The following is a 27,697-nucleotide window of genomic DNA, read 5'->3' on the forward strand; positions in this document are numbered from 1 at the left end:
CCATAAGATCAAACCACAAAAAAAAGTAAAATGTTCATCTATTTTAGGAAGGCTTCCAGAGTTGTTTATGAACTACCTTTAACCCCAAGTAACTATGCCAGAATATAAGATGAAAGAAGAGATAATTAAAAACTATGGGAATGGTGTAGCATGGCCATACTCACAGGAGTGATAACATTAGCACAAACATTCAAGAGAGCCCAAATGACATCTGGATGTAAACATGTAAAGTATTTTAAAAGCCTTACTTAACCTCAAGAAATTGAAAAACAGTGTTTAAATGTGAGGAAACAGTAGACAATATTTATGGAGGATACAAATAATGGAGAAGGAACAATGGCGTCACAGTAAAGTCTGCTGTTCTTTATCAGCATTGCAGAACGTGAGAGCGCAAGCAGCTGAGATGAGGGAAGGGAGAATGGAAATTACACCCAAGGCAAAATTTGTTCTGTGTCTCCTGAGTACAAAGGAGGATCCCTGACCGATGATCTCAGCAAAGTGAGACCATGACCAAACTTTGGATTCAAGTATCCGCCGTGATCTTGTTGAAACTTTTTGGAAAGAGTGTTTTTTTCAGTTCACTCTGTTAAGTTTAACAGTATTGTAGTCTGTTTACTCCTTGGTGCTGTAGCGCACAAGGGGGACCATATCATCTGTGTTCCTCAAAGGGTTATAAAGCTGTGTCAAATTCCTCAGGTGGAATAGTCCTATCCTCTTTGTTTGGTTCTGCTGCAGAACCCATCTCCTGATGATGTTTCAATTGTTCCTTCACTTCCTCTTCTAGATCAGGTGGTACAACAAACTTATCCTCAAGGTCCTGCTGTGTGGGGGCAGAAAAATATCCTGTTTTTCTTTTGGGAGCCTCAGTTGCAACTTCTATCACATTTAAACTCTCTTCAAGTGGCACCACTGATCCATTGGAGAGTTTTTTGCCAAAGAGGCAGGAGGTGGAGGGAGACTTGTGCAAGGCATCTCTCTCCTTTGCAGAGGACGAGACTGTACTGCTGTTTTTTCTTCGGATTGTGAAACAGAGTCCACCACAATCTTCCTCTGAACCAGCTGCGGACAATCCTTCATCTGTAGTAGGAATAGATGTTTCCAAGCTTCTAAGCTTCAGGCAGTGGATATCTACTTCCACCTCCACTTTTCTGCCATTGCTCACTATGCCATCGGTTGCAGGCTCATCGTCGCTGTCGAGACCATTGTCTGATTGGTTGCTGGAAAAGGTGGCACAAGAAGGTTGGCGCTGAAACACACTAGTGGAAGGGATGGGATGCAAGCTGCAGCGCCTCTCAGGCCTTGGCACTAAACCCACCTCTGGACCTGCAGTCATGTGTTCATCTGAAGCTGTGGAGCCTACCTCACTGCTCACTTCTGAAGCTGACAATTCACTGTTGAACTCAGAGGCAATACCACTACTAGATGAGGCAGTCACTGGTTCAAGAGTTTCCTTTGTGGTTGTAGAGTGAAACCCACCATGGCTTGGCAGGGTAAGGCCTTGCATCTGACATGTGCAGTTGTCCTCACCAACATTTAAACAAACAACCATGGCAGCAACATTGTCTTGACAGCCATAGCTTTGAGCAAAAGTGCAAAGTTTCTTGGCAGCAGCAAGAGGATCAGGCACATGCCGTATAGCCTTCACAGCCTCAATGTGAGACATGTTCTCCCAAAGACCTCTGTTACCCAGAATTAGAAACTCGTCCTGAACAGTAAGTGTGATGGAAAAGATATGTGGTTTCGGGAGGACCCAGGGATGCAGGTAGGTACAGCCGAGCATACGGGTGCAACAAGTCACACCGTTTATTTTGTTATCCTGCAAAGAGAAATGACAATTTAAGTTTTGAACAGTGGGCAAGCATAATATTAAAAATACTTTAATATTCATAAAGCACTGAAGACAGAGGTGAGACCTTCACGAAAAGTACAATATTACATCACTGCGAGCAGCGATCATACAAGGATGTGGAGCAAGAACAGCAGTTAGATGTATCCACACCGTCTGGTATTAACTAAGCATGGCTGTTCTAGGTTCTTGCTGCATTAGGCTACCCAGCAGTTCCATACTTAATCTGCATAGGCTGTATTCGGGCTGGACCCATATACATTTTGATCTTCAATATCAGAGATGTCTCTTTGAAAAACAACCATACTCATTATGTCTCCAGTACTGCTAGTACTCCAGTGCGTTGAGACATGCATATGAGAAGTCATCCCAGAGCAAGAAACATTTGGTTTAGAATACTTAGTTACTGAACCCTAAGAGTGGTTAGAAGGGTCCACTACAAGGCTGTGCCCCTTTGCCACCCTCTAGTTCCTGAACTCCAGTCCTCTTCTTTGCCTAGACTGGACTTATTTTATGACAAAACAGTGATGCGTAGAAGGACGTTTGGTTGTATATATGAAATAAAATGAAGACTAATATCAGAGTTTACATCTCGAGAAAAACATGTCCCTTCTTTACTACGGTGGGGAATATTTGCATGCATGAATTACTACTGAGGGCTGGAGGCGAAACTACATCAAGTAGAAAAGAAAGCTTTCGACCTGTTGAACTTATAGTCCTTGTGTTTATTGTTAGGTGATATAATGCTTTTTTCCTAGTAACCCAGTTGGAAAATGTAAATTGAAAAGTAGCCAAGGAACAGATGTCCTCTACCAACCCTAACCAACATATGCCATATTAACTGATTGTCTTCCTATTTTTATTCAGAATAAAAAGGTGAATGCTGTCTGGGGATGAGTGAGGCATCCAAAATCTGCCTTTCAGGGGATGACATTGCCCTTTATGTGGCAGAAAATCATGAAAATCTGTATTTATATATACAGGTATTTCCTCATGCTTCTGCAAATCGGACAAAATGTGATGACTAAGGTGACGATTAACAAGTTACTTACCTTTCGGTAACGATATATCTGTTAGAAACATATATTAGTTATGGATTCCTCACCTTAGAATTACCCCCAGGTGTCAGACTAGATCAGGAGAAATTTTTCCTCAGCAGTACCTCTGCGTGTCGGTAGGAGGCTTCGGGCGAGTCCGCGTTCGTCGTTTGCGTCTTGATCGCCGGAATGACTTCTCAGTATCTACTTAGACGCTGCCCCCGAGCATTGACGTCAGTTCTTTACACGACATTCCATGCCAGAAACGCAGAGCCATGCAAGATACTGACCACTCGTGCACAAAAACTAGGGCCCTGAAAGGGAATCCCTTACCCTAGAAATCAGTTCGCATAACAGGGAGGATGGGTGGGGCGGTGAGGAATCCATAGCTAATATAGATCTCTTACAGATATATGGTTACCAAAGGTAAGTAACTTGTTCATCTGGAAGAGACTATTAGTTATGGATTCCTCACCTTAGAATAGATACACCAGCAATACCAACCCCGGAGGTGGGTCTGCGAGCTAAGTTCACACCAGAAAGTCCTAGAGAACCGAACGGCTAAAGAAGCCGTCTCTCCGGACTTGTCTGTCCAGGCAGTAGTGTTTACTAAACGTGTGCAATGAAGCCCACGTGGCTGCCTGGCAGATGTCATGAAGAGGGACTCCACGTCCCAAAGTAGTAGTGGCTGCCGTCTCCCTGGTGGAATGGGCGCACAGCCCCACTGGAGGTTCCTTCTTTGCCAAGGAATAACAGATTTTGATGCAAAGGAGGACCCATCGAGAGATGATCTGCTTTTGCACAGCCCAACCTTTCTTGGTTCCCCCATAGCCAACAAAGAGCTGGTCATCCACCCGGAATTGCTTTGTGCAATCCAGATAAAATGACAGCGCACGTTTTGGATCCAGACGGTGGAGCCTCTCCTCTTTAGAAGGATGCGGGGCGGGAAGAAGGTGGGTTAAGTAATGGTCTGTCCTATGTGGAAAGAAATAACCACTTTGGGAAGGAAAGAAGGCCTAGTGCGAAGGACAACTTTGCCCGGATGAACAGCCAGGAAAGGAGGTTTGGAATAAAGAGCCTGAAGCTCACTCACCCTGCGAGCAGAGGTGATGGCAACCAAAAAGGCAGTTTTAAGAGTCAAAAGTCTGAGAGGACAGTTATGTAGCAGCTCGAAAGGAGTGCACATAAGGTAGGTGAGAACCAGGTTTAAGATCCACTGGGGCATTACGAAAGGAATGGGAGAAAACAAGTGAGTAATGTCCTTAAGGAAGCGACTTACAATACGGGACTTGCAAAGAGAAGGCTGATCAGGCAGCCGAAGAAAGGGTGAAATAGCCAAAAGGTAGCCTTTTAGAGTACCCAGAGCAGAGCCCTGCTGGGCCAAAGAAAGAATGGAGAGGAGAACCTATGAAAAGGGGCAGAAAGGGGATCCACAGCCTTTGCTGCGCACCATGCCACAAATGTATTCCATCTACAGGCGTATACCGTTTTAGTGGAGGGATGCCTGGCTGCCAAGATAACGTTACAGACTTCGGGAGGAAGGTCTAAAGCTGTCAACTGTCACCGCTCAATCTCCACACAAGGAGGTGGAGGCTGGACAGGTTCGGGTGAAGGACCGTCCCCTGCTGCTGCGACAGAAGATCCTCCCGAAGAGGCAGTCTGATCGGAGGATCAATGGCCATGTGCAGAAGCTCTGGATACTAGACTCTTCGTGCCCAGTCTGGGGCCACAAGAATGATTTGGGCCCAGTTGCACTTGATCTTCTTCAGCACTCTGGGCAGGAGTGGTATAGGCAGAAAAGCGTATAGAAGATTGCAACTCCACTTGTGACGAAAAGCGTCGCCTAGCGAGTGCCGTCTTGGAAATTCCAATGCGTAGAACTGCTGACATTGCGCATTCTCTTCGGTGGCGAATAGATCTAACCAAGGCTCTCCCCACTGCTGAAAGAGACCTTGCACCACCTCCGAGTGAAGACGTTGTCCGTGATCCATCATGCACCGGCGGCTGAGTTTGTCCGCCGTGGCTTTCAGAGAACCTGCCAGGTGCTGAACCACCAGGGACATGTCCTGATGTTCCAGCCACTTCCAGAGACGATGTGCCTCCTGACATAGGGTCCACGATCCCACCCCGCCCTGTTTGTTGCAGTACCATATGACGGTGGTGTGGTCTGTGAACACTGCACTACTCTCCCTTTGACAGAAGGAAGGAATACCTTCAGTGCAAGACGGATCGCCCAAAGCCCCAGAAGGTTGATGTGTAGTCCGGACTCAGCCGGAGACCAGAGGCCTCTGATCTCCGTCTCTCCCATGTGGCCGCCCCACCACAGAAGTGAGGCATCTGTCACCACTGTGAACTATGGCTGGGAAAGGGAGAGGGACCTGCCGTTGACCCAATCCTGGTTCGTTAGCCACCACTGCAATTGGTGTGCAGTGTCCACCGAAATCTGGACATAATCGGAAAGATTCCCCTGATGCTGTGCCCACTTGAACTTCCGCTTCCACTGCAGAGCCCGCATATGCTACCTGGCATAGTCCACCAGCAGGATGCAGGAGGCCATGAGGCCCAGTAGCCACAGGGTCAGTCTGGCCGAAACCCAGGATAGAGGCTGAAAGATTGGAATCATAGCCCGAATATCCCGGACTCACTGCTCGGGAGGATAAGCCCGAAACGGCGCTGTGTCCAGAACTGCTCCGATGAAAAAGAGCTCTGAGAGGGAATCAGGAGTGACTTATTCACATTGATCGTAAACCCCAGCGAATACAGGAGATCGGCCATAGTCTGGAGGTGGAAGACGACAGCCTGGGGCGAGTCCGCCTTCAACAGCCAGTTGTAGAGATAGGGGAAGACCGGAACGCCTGATCTGCGCAGATGAGCTGCGACCACCACCATCACCTTCATGAACACCAGAGGGGCGCTGGTAAGGCCAAAGGGGAGCACTGTAAACTGAAAGTGCTCATGGCCCAACGTGAACCGTAGGTAACGCCGATGGGCCGGAAGGACGGGGATGTGAAAGTAAGCGTCCTGCAAGTCCAACGCTACCATCCAGTCTCCAGGGTTGAGGGCAGACAGGATCTGAGCCAGTGTCAACTCCTTCCGCAGGAAGTGGTTGACGTTCCTGAGATCCAAGATAGGACGCAGGCCCTTGGGCATCAGAAAGTAGTGGGAGTAACAACCATGACCTACTTCTGTGGCAGGAACTCGCTCGATGGCTTCCTTGGCCAAGAGAGCCGTCACTACCTATTGGAGAAGGGCCAAGTGATCCTCCTACATGCAATGGAATTGAGGTGGCATAGATGGAGGGGTAGTCTCAAAGGGGAGGGAGTAGCCCCTTCGTACTATCTGCAAAACCCACCTGTCCGACGTGATGTTGAGCCAGTGTGGGAGCTGACGGCGAATCCTGACACCCACTGCCGAATGGTGGCCCTGAAAGGTCGGACTAGGAGGGCTTGGAGGCTGCGTTGGTAGAGATGCCTGCCCGCTGGCCCCTAGACCCAGGACGGTGGGTCCCACGTCCCCGGCCACGCAGAGGCAGGACAGCTTGTGCAGGCCTGTGGTTCTGGGCGGAACGTGGCAGGGCACCCCTTCCGTAGCCACGAAAGGGGTGAAAAGCAGACTGTGTGGGGCGAAAGGTAGAAGCGAGGCCCAAGGACCTGGCCGTAGCCCTGGAGTCCTTAAAGCGCTCGAGCGCGTTGTCTGCTTTGTCGCCAAACAAGCGACGGCCATCAAAGGGCATGTCCAAAAGCGTAGCTTGGACATCACCCGTAAAGCCAGTGCACCACAGTCAGGCGTGGCGTATCAGGGCTACTGACATTGAGATCGTCCTGCCCAGTGAGTCGGCGGTGTCCAGCCCACATCGTATGGCGAACTTCGCTGCGTCTCTCCCTTTGGCAACTGCATGACAGCACGGCCCGGGCCTCCTCTGGGTACTGTGGCAGCACCTGCGCAACCGTGTCCCACACAGAGTGGGAGTAACGGCCCAAGAGTCATCCGTGTTCACCGACCGCAGTCCTAAGCTGGAGGAAGAAAACATTTTCTTCCTAAGGTGGTCTAACTGCTTGGATTCCCTATCAGGTGGTGCAGTAGGGAATGCACCCTTGGAAGGCGAGGCTTGGACCACCAAGCTCTCAGGGGTGGGGTGTTGGGAGAGGAAAATGGGGTTGCCCGGGGCCGGGCGGTGGTGTTGGGCAGTCATCCAATCCACAGGAGTCTGTGTGTTGGGCTTGAACCAAGTGCCCAAAAGGATGTCCGTGAGGGCCTCATTGAACGGCAGCAGGGGCTCTGAAGAGGCCGCTGCTGGTTGAAGCACCTCAGTCAGGAGATTAGTCCTGACCACCACCATAGGAAGCTCTACTTTTAAGGCCTCAGCCGCCCTAGGCAACACCACTGCGCATGATGTACCCTCCTCTGTAGCCACGGTAGGGGGAGATAGCATGCCAAGGCATGGGGAGGTGTCCAGACCACTGGCCTCACCCAACTCCTCTCTCCAGTCCGGGATCTTCAAACTGGTCTGCCAGAGGGTCCACAGACCCCTCCCAGTCCTCCTCACCCTCCTCTGGTAGCCACTCATGGCGATAGGGAACACCAGGGGAGAACAGGGGCACAAAAGTACTGGTGAGCACCGGTTCCGAAGTCGGCCGACGCTGGTCCAGCTTCATGTCCATCTCGAAAGGGAGGCTGGGGTCGATGTCGGTTGGGGACACAACCGGCATCCGATGGTGCGGAGGTGTCGCCAATGGATTTGGCGCCGGAGGAGGTGTCACGAGGTTGACCAGCGCCGATCCAGGCCTGGATCCCTGGGGGACCTGCCGCGCCAGATCCAAAGCTGCCGGCATTGAAGGCCTAGAGCCCCCAGCCGAGTCCGCAGGGCCCAAAGGCACGCCGGTAGAGTCGGGCTGCCCAAAGATCGTGTGGAGGGTTTGTAAAAGCTACGAAGTTGGGCAGGGGTCGCTCCGGCTCCCGGAAAGGGAAGAAGGCTCGGAGTCGACCCAACAGGCTCCGCGGGCGGAGCCGGACGACAACCTTCCGCAACCCCCGTCACGTCGGCCGACGGATGGGGAGAATGTGAAGAGTGATAATGCTTCTTCGCCTTCTTTTTGTGCTTTGACTTAACCGAAGACAAGGAGTGGTTGTGATAGCTCCGCGACCGGTCCCGCGAACTCTCTCTCAACTGAGACCTCGAACGGTGCGGAGCCAACTGTCGGGCCTCCAGAAGCTTTCGGTAATGCTCCCGCAAAGACTTTGGGTCATGGCCTGCCAGTCGGAGCCCGACTTTGGCCCGTGGTCGTGCTCCACACACCATAGGCACACGAGATGGGGATCCGTCACCGACATCAGTTTGTGGCAGGAGCCACAAGGCTTGAAGCCGGTCTGCCACGATGACATCCCTGTGCACCAGGAGTTGTGAGGACTCAAAAAGAAGTCGACAAAAAGTCGCAAAAAGAGAGTCAAAAAGTGACTCGAGGTGTCGCTCTCTCCGGATTTGCGCTGGCTGGCGCGAAAAAAGAAATAACTAACATCAGCGCGCAGGGGCAGCATCTAAGTAGATACTGCAATGTCATTCGGGCGATCAAGATGCCAACGACGAATGTGGAGTCGATCGACACCACCTACCGACGTGCAGAGGTACTGCTGAGGAAAAAATTCTCCGGATCCAGTCTGACGCCTGGGGTTAATTCTAAGGTACTAATCTCAAACCCATACTTTGTTCCTCAGATTGTAAAAAATACTAGAACCAAATCAACTCAATTTCCAAAACCAAAAGGCTTTTTTTAAATTGTTTAGACAGTTTTATCTGCAAACTGAGAGAGCACAAAACAACAGACTCAAAATTTACAAAATTCAACACTGGAGCACCTGCAATAAGATCTATGTAATTCACATTATAAAATAACCTTCTGTCAAAATCTATGCTGTTAGTACTATTCACCCTCTGAAAATTAGGATACAACATAGCTGCAATATTAACAGAAGACTATTTCAACATCCCACTGGGGGTACACTTCAACGAAAACCATAAACACAATAGAAGCTTCACCTTTTTTGGGATTAAACATAGCCTGAAACCAACAAGAAAGGCAATTGTGAACATAATTTAAGGCAGAGAATGTCTATAGATCTTGAGAGCAGACTTGGTCAAGAAAGAACTCAAAGAACTGAACATTACCACTGGCTGATCCAATTAAGTGGACAACATTGGTGAACGTAAAAGGGTTTTACAATACAGAGAAACAACACTGAGGGGGAATCATGAACTAAACCTATAGGAAAGAGAAAACCTATAGATCATCAGCCTGGACACACTGGAGGTATTTGTGTAAAACCTATACACATTTGAGTACTGGTGAAAATACTGAGACTGTTTACCTCAACTTTGGTTTGATTTCTGTAGCATACAGTGGAAATATGATGTATGCTAATGTCCATTTCAAACAAACTGAGTTCTTACTCTCTCTTCCATCGCCTTAACATATTGTCTGTAAAATATGAACACTACCTCAAATCTCTTCCTTTTCACAATCTTAACTGTATCCCACCATGACACGGTACAGAAAAGGAGTTGAGGGAAAGTAATGTAAGAACATACCTCTTCATTTAATAAGGACTTTTTATGTATGTATATCAGATTAACAGTGATCCAGCACATTAGAAACGCTCACATATACCTACATAAATTTATACCATTAGGTTTTGCATAAGACACTCCGCACACTGACCATAATATGAAAACCTATCCATATTACACTAATGCATCCTCATTCCTTGATGAGGACACATTTCTAAATAATTAGAATATGATGGCCATAGTTCCTAGCCTGGATACAAACACAGGAGATTAGAACATATGAAAGACTAAAACACAGGACACAACTACACAGAAATACTCACACAAACTCATATTGAGAGTTCTCATGTACCTGTAGCCTAGAAAAATCCTTGAATATTAATATTATTTGAATGTATTCATAATACATTATACCACACACATACTCTTGACTTATGTTAGATCAACCTAGCACTAGCCTCATGGTCACTACAATACCCCTGCCAGATACACCACAATGTACTAGAACATGGAGAAAGAACATATCACATGATGAGGGTGACATAACGTAATTAAGGAAGTTGCCGGTTCAGAGCAGGCGCTGGGGACTACAACTGCCAACAGACCGATATATGTCACCAGGTAGCATTGAGGATACCCCTTTGAGCTACGTTCTTGCCCGCTGACATGGCACCAGAGTTCTGGGCCTTACTCTCTCAGGCAGTTGCTGATGGGAGAGATGCAGCAAAGTTCACTCCCCATTGGGGACTTGACACGTCTGACTATCTAGGCAGTGCGGTTTCATCGGCAGTGGCCTTGAGGCGCTAAGTCTGCTTGAGGATGACTGGCTTTTTGGGGGATGTCTAATCTTCTCTTATAGACATGCCCTTTGATGGCACCCATCTCTGCTGATTTGACAGGAGGTGAAGGATACACCCAGCTATGAGGTCTTTCTCAACCTACCACTTAAGCAAGTAGCAAAATAACTTTACTTAAAATTCCGCTATGACACACGTGAACTAGGATTGTTTATGGCTTCGTGGGTTGCTAGTGGGAGGGTCGGTAGCATGTCTAGATGCACCCAATGCTGCAAGCTACATAATAAACAGTACACCATGCAATTTTTTTCTGTCAAGCATATACAAAACCAGGAGGGAAGTGGCTATGATCCCTATGTAAATATCTTGGTATACGAAGGTATCTGGAGGCGCTAAGAATTCTAAAGACAACAGGTCCACTTCCATAATTTTTGCAGTAAGCAGTTTATCTATTTTCTGTCACCATTATAAGGAAAGGGAATGGTCTTAAATTTTAATTTGGTGGTTTTTAAACTCTATTTTAAACTAGATAAATCTGTGATTTGCCATGAAAGCCCTTGCCTTGTGGGAACTCCGGAACTAAGACAAGCAGTGTACCTTTACTACGACTGCGATATTACAATAAGTATATCAGCCATGATATTCTACTTCTACACATACCATGTACAAGATGTACTTTGTTCTAAGCATTGTAGTCTCTTAGACTAGGGAGCTTTAACAAACGTTTTAGGATGATTTTAATAACGGATTGATCTTATTGATAAAACGTTTCGCTTTTTCTACTTATGTAATTGCAATAATGGCCTGCCTTTTATATTTGCATATTTTATTAAACAATCTTCCGAAATAAACATATTGACTGACTGACAGGATGTCTTCCCAAAGAGGCAGTCGAATCAGAGTACATGTGCTCGTAGCCAGAATTTATGGGTATTTCCCTCCTTGTCCAAACCGAAGCCACTAAGATGACTTGAGCCTCATCTTTCAACATCTTTTTCAGTACCCTGGACAGAAGAGGTAGGGGTGTAAATGTATACTGGAGTTCCTATCCCCAGTGCACTGGAAGCACCTCCAAGGGAGAACTACATTGAGAACCCCAACTCCAAAAGCTTTGAGACAGTGCATTTTTTGCTGTGGCAAACAGTTTGGGCCAGGGTTCGCCTGAAGCTGGAATATGCCCTGTGCCATCTCTGAGTGTAACTGCTGTTCATGATGGCTAGGCAACCTCGGCTGAGGTCATCCTCCCTGGAGTTTAAAGGCCCTGCCAGATGCTGTGTAATCAGTGAGAAGCCCTGAGCATTCAGTCCCTTCCAGAGCCGCAGGTCCACCTGGCACAGAGCCCATGAAGCCACTGTGTCCTGCTTGTTGCAGTACCACGCGTTGGTTGTGTTGTCTGTAGGAACCTGTACCCCCGTTCAGTGACAAGTAGATCACTCACAACGGCAGCAAGCAGACTAGAGTCATCTGATCACCACCTCTCCCTCTTGACCTCGCCAACCCAGCAAGAATGCATTCGTTACGATCGTCAACTCTTCTGAAAAGCTTTACAAACTGATACACAAGCCAACACCTTTGAAATAGGAAGCTCTTGAGTTGGTGCAGAATAGTAAGGTACATGAGGAATAGACAATTATTCATTCTGGCGGCCTTTTGCATGTTTTTGACAACTGTAATTGTTGTGACTAGTTCTTCCTTTGTTTTTTCCCAAAAATGCCTGAAGAGAGTATAAACCCTCACTAAATGATCCCTCACTGTTTTCTTCTTGCCATTGCTGCAACTAGTGTCTCTGGAACAAATGTGCACTCTGTGCATCAGCATTTTAAAATGGTTCTTTCTATGCAGTCTTCCATCTCCTTAACAACACCCACTGGAGATGCAGTGAAGTTAAAGTTTGAATAATAATTAACAGTTTAACTTGTAAGCAGTGGCATACGGCACAGGAACCAGTCCATGTTGACTGCTCATAAAGGTAACTGAAATTGCTGCGTCAATGTCTAAGCCCTTCCCAAGGTGGACGACCAAGCTATTGAGGAAGCTCCTTTTGGCGACAACTGACAGCAAGATTTCCAGTAATGATGTCCCTGAGTTTTGGAGTGGGCCCACCAAATGCCATGGTGCAGTGAATACCTTTCTTTGCAATTTTGATGATTTGCGGAGTGTGAGACAGAAGGTGGCTCTGGTCCACAGGGGAATGAGCTCAGTGTCTTTCAGTCAACTAGGACGTCCTGATATATGCTAAAAACATCAGCGGTGGGAGCTTATGGAAGACAAATCACACAAACTGTGAATGTGTCATAGAAAAACTCCTAAATACTACAGGAAACACTTGTCAAATAGCTGGTATTGTGACTCAGAGCTGTGTTCAAGATTCATACTCCATGGAGCTGAAAAGGAACTTATACCTACGACTACAATGCTATCCTGTACAAATGTTCTTCTGGAATCCTGTTACAAAACACCCTTGTGTAGGTTGTAACATGTAGGGGCACCGTTTCCTTTTCTACTTTAATTTTGGGGGAGATAGTTAAAGGGGTGTTTTTACAACCAAGTGTATTTTATAGTGTTTAGGTACAGTTACAAATGGCTTATTTATAGTGTTTAGGTACAGTTACAAATAGCTTATTATATTCAACAAATGTTTCCAGTGGCAAAGGAAAATTGCACCCATTAAAATGTGTTCCAAGAACAAAGATATTTCAAGATTTGGCACATGGGGAGGATATTCTAACATTCATTAAAAAGCAATTAAAATCCTGCAGGTGGAGAAATGAAATGTAATGTCCATGACGGGTGACAAGGGGCAGAGCTCAGTTAACAGAAATCAGGGAGTAGAAGGAATCCTGCAGTTTAGGGCTTCCACAGGCTAGTTTAACATGCCCATACAGGGGTACTGCTAGTGCAATACCTCCTTTAGCATTGTCCTGTCTCACTTCCCAATGATATGACTGGTGGCACTGCGACATACGAATATCAAAAAGGGTCTCGTGTGAAGCATTTCTTAAAGCTCAACAGAGTAGAAATCGGTGGAACAAATGCAAATACAATACTCAAAAAGCATGTTACTCACCATATTGAGTGTTTTTTTCCTTGTCGTTTGTCCTCATGCAAACTTTTTTTTTTTTTTTTTTTTTTTTAACTCTTTATTTTTTAACATTGTTAGATACAGCCGGGAGAAAACCAGAAAGCATTACGCTTAGTCATATGAGGAGATACAGCAATAACACCATTTCACAGATTGCATTACATTACATTGGAGGTATTCATTAGGTCGTGGCAGTTCCGCCCTCCATAGAGAGACACAAAAACATCCAGACTCCGTCAGTGCAGTAAACCCTCCTGATGAAGACGTCAGTCCTCCCTCCATACCTCCCATAAACCATCTGACACTATCCCTCAGCGCCACTATTAGTTACACCCTGGTCCTCATGCGCAGAGAGGTATCTCGTCAGGGGGCCCCAGATGTCAGGGGGCCGAGACACAGGCGGCAGCAATTCAGCATACAGCAGAACATTCTCCTGACAGGTAATCATATCCCGCAGCCATTCCTTAAACTTAGGGCTTCTCCCCCGCCCCCATCGGCATGCCACTCGTCTCTTGGCTAGCAACAGCGCACAGGTAACAAATCGTCGGTCCGCCTTGGGTATATCCCGGGTGTACCCCAGCAGGGCCTGAAGAGGGGAGGGATGTATCGGGCCCCCCAGCATCTCGCCCATGGCAGCATAGACTCGGTTCCAATAATCGTCTATACTCGGGCAAGTCCAGGCCAGGTGTAGAAAATCTGACCCCGGGGAGTGACATCAATCGCATCGATCGTTGTCTCGGAGATGAAACTTGTGCATCTGGACTGGAGTGCAATAGAGGCGGTGTAGGAATTTGTAATGGATCACACGGAACCTACTACTCGAGGAAATCATTTCGGTTTGCAGACAGCAGTACTCCCACTGCTTATCAGTGAACACTGTACCGATCTCAGTCTCCCAGCCGGCCCGAGACCTCAAAGCGTCCCTCCGTTCACGAGTATAGAGGCGCCTGTAAAGCGAGGAGACCATGTGCGACGGGGAGGTGGAATCGAGAAGGTAATGGAACGGCTCTAGAACTGCAGGCTCTGCCGGATATGCCGGCAGTATTTTTTGCAGGCCACTGCGCAGTCGAATGAACGCAAAGACCTCCAGGGGGGTTGGGACCGCAGCTCCAAAAAGGAGCGGGAGGTCACGAAACCTGCCCTCATGGAACAAGTCCCCCCAGCACGCGATTCCCGTTTTTTGTTTGATTCGCTGAAACAGACCTTCCTCAAGAAGTGGAAGAGCCGGGTGGTACACCAGGGGCATCAGTGGGGAATAAAGAAGCGGCGCGTCCATATGGCCAGCCAAAACACTCCAAGCATGCGCCGTGGCCTGAACGGGGTTACGGTCAGCCCGTGACGAGGGAACCTCCGCGAGGGCCACGCCATCCAGCGGGATCGGATCCGCCAGCCAGTGCTCCACCGCTAACTGTGGCATATAAGGGGTGGGGCGATACCAGTAATACGCGTAGTGCGCCTGAGCGCAGTTGTAATAGAGTTCAAAATCAGGAATATCAAGGCCCCCCTGTGCGTACGGGCGCGTGAGCACAGCCCATCTAAGCCGCGGCCTCCTTCCCCCCCAAACCAGGCGGATAAGTTCCGACCGCAAAGCCCTAAAGAAATAACCCCCCCGGATGAAACGGTATGTTGAGGAAGAGATAGAGTAGCTTGGGAAGAATAACCATTTTGATAAGTGAGACACGACCAGCCATGGTCAGCGGCAAGGTCAGCCACCTAACAACACTTGTGCGTATATCCTCCAGCGTCTTGCCATTGTTCATACGCAGCAACTCATGTCGATCCCTGGAAACCCGCACCCCCAAGTACTTCACGTCAGTGTCACACCACTCCAACGGGAAATCGAGTGGGAATCTGTCGATCCCCTCAGTAAGGGGAAAGACCGCAGATTTGCCCCAGTTGATGTGTATTCCCGAGTACAGCGAGAACCGGACAAACTCCCTAAGTATGGGGTTCAAGTGTTCACGGGGGTGTTTGATGTACAGCGTGAGGTCGTCCGCGTAAAGCGACACTAAGATTTGCCGCTGTTGACAGTGCAAGGAAGCCGCGAGGTAGTTTTGCCTAAGACGCCAGGGGTTCTATTGCCAAGGCAAAGAGGAGCGGTGATAGCGGGCACCCCTGTCGGGTGCCCCTAGTAACCAGGAACGGTTCAGAGACCCGCCCGTTTATAAGAACTCGTGCCATGGGGCGGTGATACAGGATTTGGATCCATCTGGAGAAAGCTATTGGCATGCCCATATTACGCAGAATCAAATGAAGGTAGTCCCACTCGACCGAGTCGAACGCTTTGGTGGCGTCCAGGAACACCGCCACCATCTCGAGAGAGGGATCCGCATTATTCAGGACCGAGAACAGGGTCCGCAGATTGTGGGAGGTGGACCTGCCAGGGACGAACCCGAATTGATCCGGCAGGATCAAGTCTCCTATCAGAAGGTTAAGGCGGTTCGCTAGGACCTTGGCTAAGATCTTCACGTCGCTGTTGAGGAGAGAAAGGGGTCTATAGGAGTCACAAGAATCAGGGGGTTTCCCCGGTTTAAGGAGCGAGACTATCAGGGTCTCCGACATACTGGGTGGCAGCGAGCCGGTCTCATTCGCCTCCTCAAACACCTCGCGCAGAACCGCCGCAAGCGGGTCTATAAAAGTTTTCTAGTAGTCGACAGGGAAGCCGTCTAGACCCGGCGCCCTCCCTGATGACGTCTGCATGATGGCTTCCTTGATTTCAGCTGTTCCTATAGGGGCCGCCAGGAACTCCCGCTGAGCGTTTGAGAGCCATCCAAGAGTGAGCTCCGAGAGATACTCAGACATTTCTAACGGTGACTCCCGTCTGGATGTGTACAAGCCCGAATAGTGGGAGACAAAGGAAGAGAGTATAGAGGGCGTATCTCGGCATATGGAACCGTCAGGGCCCCTGACCTCCAATATATGATTAGAGCCCCGTGGGGGGCGAATTGCCCCCGCTAGGAACCTGCCGGGTCGCTCTCCTTCCCCATACGCCCGCGCCATGAAGTGCTTCCCCCTAAAGTGAACTTCTCTCTCCGCAGTGCGCTTGTACTCAGAGAGCTTAGTACGATATTCCAGCTGCGCTCCAGGATCTTCCAGGAAGTCTGCGGCATTTTCCAACGCCCCCAGATCCCGCTCCAGGGAAGTTCAGAGTAGCGCGAAGAGAGCGCAACACCCCAGAGCCCTTCGAGATGCACACCCCTCGCATAGTGACCTTGAGGGCCTCCCACACCGTCGCAACGCTATCCACCGACCGTCTGTTGCGGTATATGAAGTCCATAAGCTGCAATTCCACCCCGCGAAGGGGAAAAAAACGCGCGCCCAGAACGCCGATGGGGGCAAGACGGGGCCCGGAGAGGAGGAAGATCTGGACTGGAAGTCCTTGCTCGTGGGCATGCAGCGGAGCTTGACTTCCATTGACGCAAAGATTGACACTATGAACACTCGGCTGGATGCGGTGGTGCAACGGCTGGACCAGCACGGAGAGCGGCTCAAGGAGGCGGAGGGTCGGATCTCGGAGTTGGAAGATGGGGTCGGGACTAGCGCAACTAAACTATCGCAGATGGACCGCCTACTCAAAGTCATAGCGGAGAAAAACGAGGATTTGGAGGCGCGCTCCCGGAGGAATAACGTCCGCCTGGTGGGTCTGGCGGAATCCAGTGGCGGTGGCCGTATGGAGGAATTCATAGAGCGCCTACTGACGGATACATTTGGACGGGATGCTTTCTCGCCTCAGCTGGTGGTGGAGCGGGCCCACAGATCCTTGGGTCCCCGGCCGGTTCCGGGGGCTCCACCGCGCCCGGTGATAATCAAGTTCCTCAACTACAGAGACCGGGACACCCTGCTGCGCTTGGCCCGAGAGCAACAACCGATCTAGCACGAAAATACTACGCTCTTGTTCTATCCGGATTTCACCCAGATGGTGCAGGAGGCCCGTCGCAAGTTTGTGGGAGTGAAGAAAAAGCTGCAGCAACGCGACATCCCATACTCCATGCTCTACCCTGCTAAGCTCAAGATCACTAACCAGGGCAAAGTCCACTTCTTTGGTAACCCGCAACAGGTGGAGGACTTCCTCAGAGACCGACGGCCCTCCGCGTCTCCGCGGCGCAGCCCCAGGGCGAGATCTGGGTCCCGGTCCCCGACGTCGGCTCCGGACTGATGAGTATTACTTCATGATGCCATAATGTTCACTTCTGTCTTATCTTCACTGCATCCCTCTCTCTCCTCCTTTCTTACTCTTTGCTGTTTCTCCTTGTCTCTTCCTTTCCCAATTTTGCTCACGCCTCCTTCTGGCTGTAGAAGAGGACTGGAGGACTCCATCAGCTGAGCTACCTGACTATTTGGGAGAACTTTTTCAATCCGTGGACTTCAGTCCGAGCCCGGGGAGGTTGGGGGGGGGAGCAGGGAGATCGAGTGACCCACTCATATTGCCATTTGTTACTCAAGAGGTGCTGGCAGGGTTGTTGTGGCTGCTATTTGCCGTGGCACTCCCCCTCCCACCCCACTTTCGCTTCCAGCCTTCGGAGGCGGCGATATGGTGGGTGAAATATCGGGATTGGAGGGTAGGTCCAGCCCACTGGCGTTACCCGCAGAGGGAGTACCCCACAAGACTGGCTTTGCTCGATGGGAGGGTTGGGGGGGTAGGGCTCCCGGCAGGATTGGGCTGTCGTGGTGGGAGGGGGAGGGAAAGGGGGGGGGAAGGGTTGTTGGGGGGATGGTTGATAGGTAAGTTTTCCTCTGACGAGTTGGTTGAGTCGGACGGAATGGGGGAGGGGAGGAAATGTGAATACAGAATTACACTAAACTATTGGACTGATCACATATACACATTGGAGTGGCTGGTTGGGCGCTGCATACGGTGGTGCCTTGAGTCGGTGGCAGGCTGCCTGGCTGGTCTAGAGGTGGGAGGGCGTCCGGATGGTCGGGCATGGCTGAGAGACAATCTGCAAGTGGGCATTCGACGTCAGCCTATGTGATGGCGCAGGAGGGGGACGTTGCGCTGCGAGACCCGCATAGCGGAGTGAATGTCCTGGCCTGGAATATACGGGGGTTGGGTGACCCACGCAAGCGCCGCCAAGTCCTGGGGTATCTAGACCGCCACCAAATACATATTGCGTTGCTACAGGAAACGCATACAGATCCCCGGGGCACACCTAACTTCACGTCCCGCTGGGCGTCTTATGGCCTATTTTCCTCATACTCCACATACTCTAGAGGAACGGCCATTCTGGTTAAGAAGCACACCCCCTTTGTGCCTCTGGGGGAAAAATCGGATGCGGAGGGCCGTTTCTGCGTGGCGTGGGGTCGCATGGGCAACGCCACGATTACCATCGTGTCTTCTTACGGGCCCAATCTGGACGAGCCCACGCACTTTATCTCCCTATGGGAAGTCATATTGGGGGTGGGATCCACTCATTTGCTTTGGGGGGGAGATTTTAATGTTACTTTGAATCCTTCTCTGGACCGCTCCAATGTAGACACTCCACACCATCCCCGCTCTCAGGCATATATCTCTGACCTGCTGACCCACCATTCACTGATAGATGCTTGGCGCCGGCTACACCCGGACGCGCGGGAGGGTACGCACTGGTCGGCACCACATGCCACATGGGCTCGGTTGGATTACATATTGCTTTCTAGGGGCTTGGGGACCTCACTGAGGGCGGCGCGCCACTTACCGTGTACCTTTTCGGACCACGCACCGGTACTGATCACTCTGGCCCGGAACGGGCTGGTTGGTGCACCGCTCCCCTGGCGCATGCAGCCTAACATCCTCCGGGACGAGCTCTTCCAGCATGAAATGTCCCAGGAATTGCTTCGTGTCCGTCTTGCCCATAGTGACTGCAGTAGTGGGGTCAATTCACGCGGGAGGTAGGCAGGTCAATGCGTGTGATTGGTGCCAATATCTGGGCAGGATGGCAGGTCACACGCTCTTCACTCCGTGTCACTCTCCCACGCCAGCTCCCCGAGACCCCTTCGCTGGAGCCCGTCAGGAGTTAGCCACCGAATAATCCGATCCGACCCACAACTGGCAGGGGGTCGCAGCGTCATCCGCGCCCCCCAGCTCCCTCACAGCCAACCACGCCTCAGTCAGACCGGCCGCAGGAGCGGGGATGAGCCCGACCAGGAGATCCTCTTCAAGTACTCCCCACGCGGGGCCTAACTCCATGGCCCTGTGCACCCACGGCTCCGCACCAGCAGACGTAGGGAGTGTCACCGTCCTCCCCCGCAGTCACCAGCAGGATAGGCGAAGGGCCGCACGAGAGGCCGCAGGGACGCCACGCGGACAGCAGTTCACCAGCAGCACCAAAGCTCCGCAGATCCGGCGCGGCCGCGCCACCAATAGCCGTTCCAGCCCGCTCACCAGACTCGCTCCCAGCAGCTCACGGAGGACATTCACACTGTTCTCTAAGCTCCGCTCCTCCCAGCACCCGCGTCGGGCCCTCCGGAAATGCTGACCAGCTCACCAGCGTGTCCACAGCCGCCACGGCATTGGCGCGCGGCCCCAGCCCAGCGGTCCAGCAGGCCCCGGGGATCCTCGGCCTCCAGTGACGCCAGCGGCCGCCTCGGCGCTCCGCCCCTCTCCGCAGATTGTTCGCCGCAGACCTGCAAAGGCCGATTTCTCCTGCCACCGGCCGCCGTTCCGTCCCAAACTGGTACAGGGTGAGCTTAAGGTGCCCCACTCCTCACCGACGTGGTCAACGCCGCATTTGCTGGCCTGGAGGATGGCGTTGTCGGATCGTGATTTGCCTGGCCGGCTGGAGCCTCACAGAGGTGCAGCCATGTCGGTCCAGCGCCACCTAGCGCCCCCCGTCCTCATGCAAACTTGTGGGACATTAGTACCACAGTTAGGAAGGATGGAACAATATTTAAACAAATGAAAAGGTGCTTCTGAAACGAAAGGCTTGATACCTGCGTGACCGCAATCAAGCTTCAACAGGTGAAGTCAATGATTTTACTTTGTTTAATAAACACATTGCTTCGCTCTCAATATTTTCTCTCTCTGCACTATCCCTATATAGTCCTTTCCCCCCAAACCCAAAAGTAAAGTTTGCATTTATTTGTGCACACCACCCCTTCTGTAGTAACAAATTACTATACTATGTGGCGCAAGCTTATTAATAATGAAGGGGAGGACCCTGGTACCTTACAAATTCTGACACCTCAGGTAGCAGTTGAAGAAACATATGTTTATGACTGAATTTACCTTGTTATGCTTGCCGGACATTCACAAAAGGATTCCAGGCAGTGATGAAACCCATTTACCTGTATAGAGACCTCTGACACCCGTAAATCACACTCAAGAGGTGGGGAAAGCATGTATTCCAAGGTATGGTTAACCTTGGAAGTTCATGAATGCCTAAAACATGGATATTTGACAGCATTCTCAAACTCCTCTCATTCCCCTTCCCACCCTGAAAAGGGGAGGATTCTTAATCCAGTATTGTGTAAATCCCCTTCCAGGTTGGAAAGATGAATGGATGAGCCCTAAATTTGGTAAGGGTGTAGGAAAAAAGCTTTCTCCACAGCGTAAAATATGTTCACATGGAGAAATAAGAAACCAAAAATAATGAGAGCTTACACAAGGCATTCTATTTCCCCTGTGTGTAGGTCTCCACTATGATGAACTCCACACAGCAGTAAAAGGATCCCGTTGAGAATACCATATGACCTTCCATATTGTTTGTGAATTCCAGAAAGAAGAAAATCTACAGTCACATGTAGAGATTAATCTGCAAGTGTAGATTTACTACTTTCTTTGTGAATCTGGCCTCTAGGCTTGATTCTGCTTCTCTTTCAAAGATGCACATTTATACTTATTCTTTGTTCTATGCATGGCTCTCAACAGACTGAAAAGATCAAACATTACCTCTGTTAAAATGGCTTTTTGCTCTTTAATCCTTAAACATTCATCAGGGCACTGTTCTAGGGTGAAGACTCGAGAGAGAGGCAGAGGTTGGCCATTGCGACACAGGATGGCTTGGCATGTTCCCACATTGGCTGCTGTCATTGTAAAGGAACTTGAGGCTTCGGTAGTATGATGTCTAATGTAACACATTAGAGCAGAAGATCCAAGCTTTTGACCAGCCATACCCAATTTTCTATTAAAGAAAAAAATATATTATGGCAAGAGTTGACTTTTAAAAAATCAAACAAAATAGTGTTGGCATGTGAACTTGCAGACAAAAAAGAAAACCATTACAATGCTAGTTATCCATTACTGGTATCTCCTTTGAATTTATAACCAAAGAACATGCCTACCTACCTAAGTGGAGGGTTCTGGAACACTTTTAAAGAGGAAAACCTATTTTCAAAATGTGAATATGGTGCTAAAAATTCTTCCCTACAAGGCAACGTTTTCTACTTTTTATTAAAAATAATATCCTAAGAAAAACGAATTTTAAACATGGTAATAACAGGCTCAAAAGCCTGTTCCTTATACTTTCCTAAAAAGAAATAACCAAAGCAAAAATTAACATCCAATAAGGACTACTCTTGCTGCAGGGGGGCTATTAGAGTGTCCCTTAAGTCAGTCTAGCACTCCAATCCCAGAATACAGTGCAGAGACAGCTAGAGCAGTTAGCAGTATTCTCATAGGTGTCCCACCAATGCCCTGGTTTATCTGTGAGGAGGGATGGCGGGTTAAGAATCCAATGTATACACTTGTGACGGAGAACTAGAATTACAAGTACCTTTTACTTTGAAATTCAGAAGTTTTGAATATAATAGCCAGCTAAACACTAACCCACGAGGGGCTAAAGGAGACGAACATGGAGAAAACAATAAGGACATCTATCTAACCACAAAGGTTACAACTCAAGTGTCAACTCTGGAGTCACGGTATTGAAAAAAAGTGGGGGGTGCTTTCCAGGTACCCGCTCTGAAAAGGTTACTGATAGGTTCCTTCCTCATGTAAGTACATGTCGCTGCATGACTTTTGCGGAACCGACTTCAAGCCTACAGTGATCGCTAGGTGCGAGTGGATTGCTCAATAATTAGTAAATGAGTTTTTTTTTCTGACATCTTTGGTTTTGTTCAGGAAAATTTCAGTAGAGAAATGTTGTTAATGAGGAAGTCTGGAATTTATTGTGAGATCAAAGAGGAAGCCAATCTTAAGGAAACTTTGCTAGCATATAAAGCAGTACAAGTTATTACATTTTCCAGGACAATGGTTTTTGCATTGGTTAAGCAAGGGCTCACTAATTTGGACTGTACCTTACTTAGCATCAAGAAGCTGGTTCATATACCACTATTGGTGAATGTACAGATTTTTAGGTTCAGTCTAGGTTTGGATTGCTTCAATCTAATAAACCCTTTCAAAATAAGGGAACGCATCTTTAACACTCAGCAGTTTGGCTGAGCGTGCCTGTTTTGATACGATCAAACCTTATTAAGTGGACAGCCTTGTAACAGGTCAATGCCAAAAATTCTGAGCTTGATCTTAGACTTAGTTCCTCATAGCTTATTCAAGTAATACATTGATGTTGGGTTGTCAGTCTGAATAAAGCTCAGGCTAAATAAAAGCTGTTCAGTGCTGAATGGATAGTTCTAAATTCCAACAAGTTAATGTGGTACATTTTTCCACTTTGTGCTTTCTGGTCCGTTACACTATGTCTGTGGGTATTCCATCCTATCATAGAGGCATCCTTTCTAATAAGCAACTCCAAATCTGGACTCTGCAAGGGAATCCCAAAATCATATCTTTCCTATACCCACTAAAAAAATGAAGCAATACAGTGGTTAAGTCTAGCGTTTAGTTGTAAAAAAAGAAAAAAAAAATCTTTTGATGTATTTTTCAATACAAAACAATACAGTGCAGCATTACATCATCAAGTACCATCGCATTATTGATGTTGAAGGCATAGGAACGGGAATTCCCTAGGTGGGGGCGTGGAAACAAGAGGAACAGATCAACATCATGATGGATCACTGCGCATGGGTGTGCCTTTCAAGATTGTTTAGAGGCTCGACTTCGGTGGGGTGAGAAGGATAGTGTCGGCGGGGGGAGGGGGTGGTCACCAGTTTGTTCTACTCAGGCACATTACCAGGCATAGTAGTAGGCACTGCATTGTCTCCGTCCGGTGCATTACAGTCAATCGTCTCTCAGGAATGTGTTCTGATCACCCAATTGTCTAACATGTCTCCCCAGCTCTCAAGATCTTGTTCTGCGTTACTGTCAGTGCGGACACTCCGGAGCCGGCATTCTTCCGCTGCTGCCCATTCCAAGAAGTCAGCCAGCCATTTAGACATAATTGGAGGGGTCAGGCTATCCAGTGTATAGCTATGAGCCGCTTTGCTAGCACTAATCCAACTGAGCAAATCTCTACTGCATTTTTTTTTTACACTTCTTGGGAAGTGGTAACAGTCCCAGCACGCAATGTCGGGCTGTGAGTTCTACAATCACCTTTGTCACTCTACGCACCTCCTACAGTACCTCACCACAAAACCACATCTGCAACTGTGCATAGTCCCAAGCAAAATGTCCAAAGTCTGCCAGGCTTGTATCATACCTAGTGCAGCCCACCGGGAGCATTGGATAAGCTCTATGCAGGCGCTGTGGTGTCAGTTATGCTCTATATATGAAATAAAATTATACCAACTTAAATCAGGCATTGCTGGCAACCTTGTGCACCTGTGCCAGGGCTATGTTCCATTCCCCATCCGTCAGCGGAGTCTCCAACTCCCCGTCCCAGGAGGCGCACTTTAGTGCAGTACTCCTCTGTCTATCATTTTTGAGGGCTGCATTTAGCTGGGAGATAACAACTTTGGAGGAACCGGTATCTCGAATCACTTTCAAGACTTGGGACTCCCCCAGTTTCTCCAGGAATTAAGTCAAAATCTCTGACCGGGAGGGGTGGGGCTGGGAGCGGGGGATGGTAAAATAAAAAAAGGAATTAAGTCAAAATCTAAGTTGCCATGCGGGATATGCTCGCATATTGCAAAAACTATGCCCGATATATGCCGTAATCAGTTTCAGCCTCCTCAAACTGACATAAAGTTGCTGTTTAGAAATCAGTCTCATGCTCTCTGGCAACCACCCTCCAGTAATTTAGTAACATCCATGGGGTCTCAAATATGCAAGAAGGGGGTCAGCCACCAAATTGGGAGGAGCCTGGCATAGAGCACTTGCTTTAGAATCTGCGTGACAGCTTTTTCCCATGTTTGGGCCACTTATATGACAATAAATGGAGTCCCCACCGGAAGTCTACGTCAGCACACGAGCAGCTTTGGAAGCTCAGTAACTACAGTGGAGCCAGACATCAATTTCTTCTCACAGTTACGTCTGTCGTCGCACCATACAGCGGCGTACTGAAGTAGGCCTGCCAGGTAGTACATTTTGAGGTCCGGGAGACCAAGTACATCCCGGCAAACATCCAATTTCAGGATCTTCAGGCGGACCCTGCTCCTCTTTCCCGCCCACACCCAGTTCACCAACAACCTATTGAAGCTTCTTTTCCAAGTTATTAGACTACAGCAAACTCTGGTTGTTCAGGCTTTCTTGGAGAGGTGTCATGTGCGTCTTCGCTGAGTACAATAAGAACACAGGAGGCCATCAAGACGCGAAGAGATGAAATCTAGCTGTAAGACTATTTCAACAAGTGCAAAAAAGTTCTGGTGAAGTGATGGCATTCTCTGTACCGAAGGATATACTCTCATTAATTGTTTATATGATAATGATTCACAACTTTCGAATTTGTTGGAATAAAATGGACTGATTTTTGGAGTCTCAGATCTTTTAGTAGTCTTTGGTGGTGTCAAAGCCTTTTAGTAACTCTGCCAGTGAGCTGCTTTGAAATGCCAGTCATTAATAAAGAGCTAAATGAATGCATCTGCCTTTTAAGGAATGTTACCACCATTGTACCATTTGGAGAATGCTTCAGTGATGACTTGTACCCATTGTGTCAGTCTTTGGTCCTGAATATCCCTTATGTTTTTTTCCACTATAAGTATGTGTAGGAATGTGTCTTGCATCAAATCTATTGTGCACATCCTTCTACTGGAAACATCTGAGGGTACATTTGGTGCAACAACATCATTCTTTTTTTTTTATCCTCATTTGCCTCCGACTCCAGCCAACTAGAAGAATTGGATGTCGCTACCATTGCTCTGTTTCTTGAGACGTAGGCCATCGAGGTGAAACCCAGAATATATCGCCCTCCTACCAGTAGCAGACAGACCTACTTCATGTTGCTGACCTCTCGTTGTCTAGGAGAGGGTGGTCGCACTCTCTTCTGATTGATCGTAACCGATGACTGTTGCTGAAGGCCCACCCGAAATCGGAGCTGGGAGCCAAAGAAAGGTGAGGCCCAGCACAGTCAGAGAGCTTTCCAAGAGGCATATTCATAGGATCAAAGCATATTTTTCAAAGTGATAGTATGCCCACCTAGTCACATCAAAGATAAATAATTAATGATTAACAATCAACACGGAGACCAATTTATCAAACAATCCCAAATGGCTTTCTTTCTATTACTCTTCAATCGGACCAGGTCAGTCTTAGAGATTTTGTACAAGGAGGACAACCAGTTCGAATTTGTGGGGGGTGTAACCTCAACCCATCTCCTACATATTTCTCGTCTAGTCAGCAAAACAGCATAAAATAAGAAACCCCTGTTCAAGCCTGTAATTCCACTTGCAATACCAAAAATGATGAGGCCGAGAGAAATATGAACCTGGGTGCACAAAATATCAGCTAGAGTAGTCCATACTCTATTCCAGAATTCAGAAATAGCTGGACAGTCCCAAAACATATATATGTCAGAGGCATTCACCATGTCACATTTCTTACGACTGACAGGAGGACCCTTTACTAGTCGGAGATAAGTAAGCCCTGTGTGTAGTAAAATAGTGGTTTCTCCTAAACCAGGCTGGCTTTACAACTGTAAATAAGGTATTAAAGGAGGTTTGCCACAGATCTACCCAGTCTGTATCTGGTATAGAAACTCCCCACAATTCTTTGGCAAGTCTAAAATCCCCATCAATGACCTCCTCAATAGACCAATAAAAGAAGGATACTTCTTTCTTCCCTACCGGCCTCAGTACCAATTGCTCTTCCAGCATATTCCTTTTGCCTATAGGTTTTTTAAGACTCTGGGACCAGCTCTTCAATTGTCAGTATTTAAATCTAGACATACCCTCCTCTAGCTTATCATCTAGTGATAGTCACCCCACACCAAAATCCCGCTGTTTTATCATGAGACAATCCCACTCCATCTAGCATGGCCAAAAACATGCTTCCCCCTCTCTGATGAATCAGGGGATTTCAGCAACATTCTTGAGAGTGTTAACTGGAAGGCCCAGGCGTAGTACTGGAGGTCGGGCAGTGTAAGGCCCCCTTTTTCCCTTTTACGCCTTAGCTTTTTCCAGGATATCCTCGTAGCTTTATAGGCCCACACAAATGAATTAATAGATTGCTGAAGCTTATCAATTGCCTGCTTCTTAAAATATAAGGGAATGGTATTACAAAGAATAGTGATGACTTTTGGCAAAATTACCAACTTAATTAAATTAATTATACCCAAAATAGTGAAAGGGTGACGGGCCCAAGATTTCATGAGTTTCTGGCAATCCTTTGCGACATTTGCAAGATTTGTCCCCGAAATCTTATCTATATGCTGGACAATCCTCATCCCCAAATATCTAATCTTGTTCTTGGTTTGATATCGATACCCCGGCAGATTCCATGACATAATCTCAGTTTTTCCTGCGTTGACTTCATAACCCGAGACTTGACCAAAATCCTGTGCTAGCCAGATGACGTGAGAGAAAGACAACTCCAAATCAGATGTAAGAATCAGGATGTCATCCGCATACAGGGCTACCTTCCTCTCCCATGCTCCAAATTTAAATGGTGTAATACCCGTCTCCTCCCTAAGACGTTGGGCAAAGGGCTCTACATACATGGTGAATACGATGTGGGAGAATGGGCAACCCTGTCTGGTTCCTCTATTAATCCTGAAAGACTTGGTCAAATTCCATTGACCAAAAGCCTCGCCGAAGGTTCACTATATATAAGCTTAATAACTCGACAAAACTTTGTCCCAAAGTTGAACTTCTCCAGCACAGCCACTAGATAATTCCAGTTGACCCTATCAAAGGCCTTGGGGGCGTCTAGTGTCATTGCTGCCAAAGGTATTGAGATAGTGGAGGCGAAATCAATAGCTCCAATAAAATCATGAGTAAGATCAAAAAGATTCCTACCTCTCAAAAATCCCTTTTGGTCTGCATGCAACAAACCACCCGCCACCGTACCGAACCTGTCGGACAAAATTCTTGTGAAGACTTTATAGTCAGTTTTTAAAAGAGAAATAGATATGTATGACCCGCAGTTGACTGGAGACTTCCCTGTTTTTAAAATCAGTGTTATGGTGGCTT

The 27,697-nt window shown here is 48.2% G+C and overlaps 1 protein-coding gene across 1 annotated transcript in view; it reads right to left on the reverse strand.

Annotated features, from left to right (window-relative positions):
• Positions 1–342: 342 nt before the first annotated feature.
• PHLPP2 (PH domain and leucine rich repeat protein phosphatase 2) overlaps positions 343–27,697 on the reverse strand; it is a 717,402-nt gene continuing 690,047 nt past the window's right edge. The window contains exons 18-19 of the mRNA XM_085638614.1: positions 21,192–21,423; positions 343–1,816 (exon numbers count right to left, since the gene is read on the reverse strand). Of these exons, the coding sequence (XP_085494740.1) occupies positions 671–1,816; positions 21,192–21,423 (1,378 nt within the window). The 3' untranslated portion in view covers positions 343–670. The remainder of the gene's footprint in view (positions 1,817–21,191; positions 21,424–27,697) is intronic.

The sequence above is a fragment of the Triturus cristatus genome, chromosome 12, assembly GCF_964204655.1.
Source record: "Triturus cristatus chromosome 12, aTriCri1.1, whole genome shotgun sequence".
Classification (NCBI taxonomy): domain Eukaryota; kingdom Metazoa; phylum Chordata; class Amphibia; order Caudata; family Salamandridae; genus Triturus; species Triturus cristatus.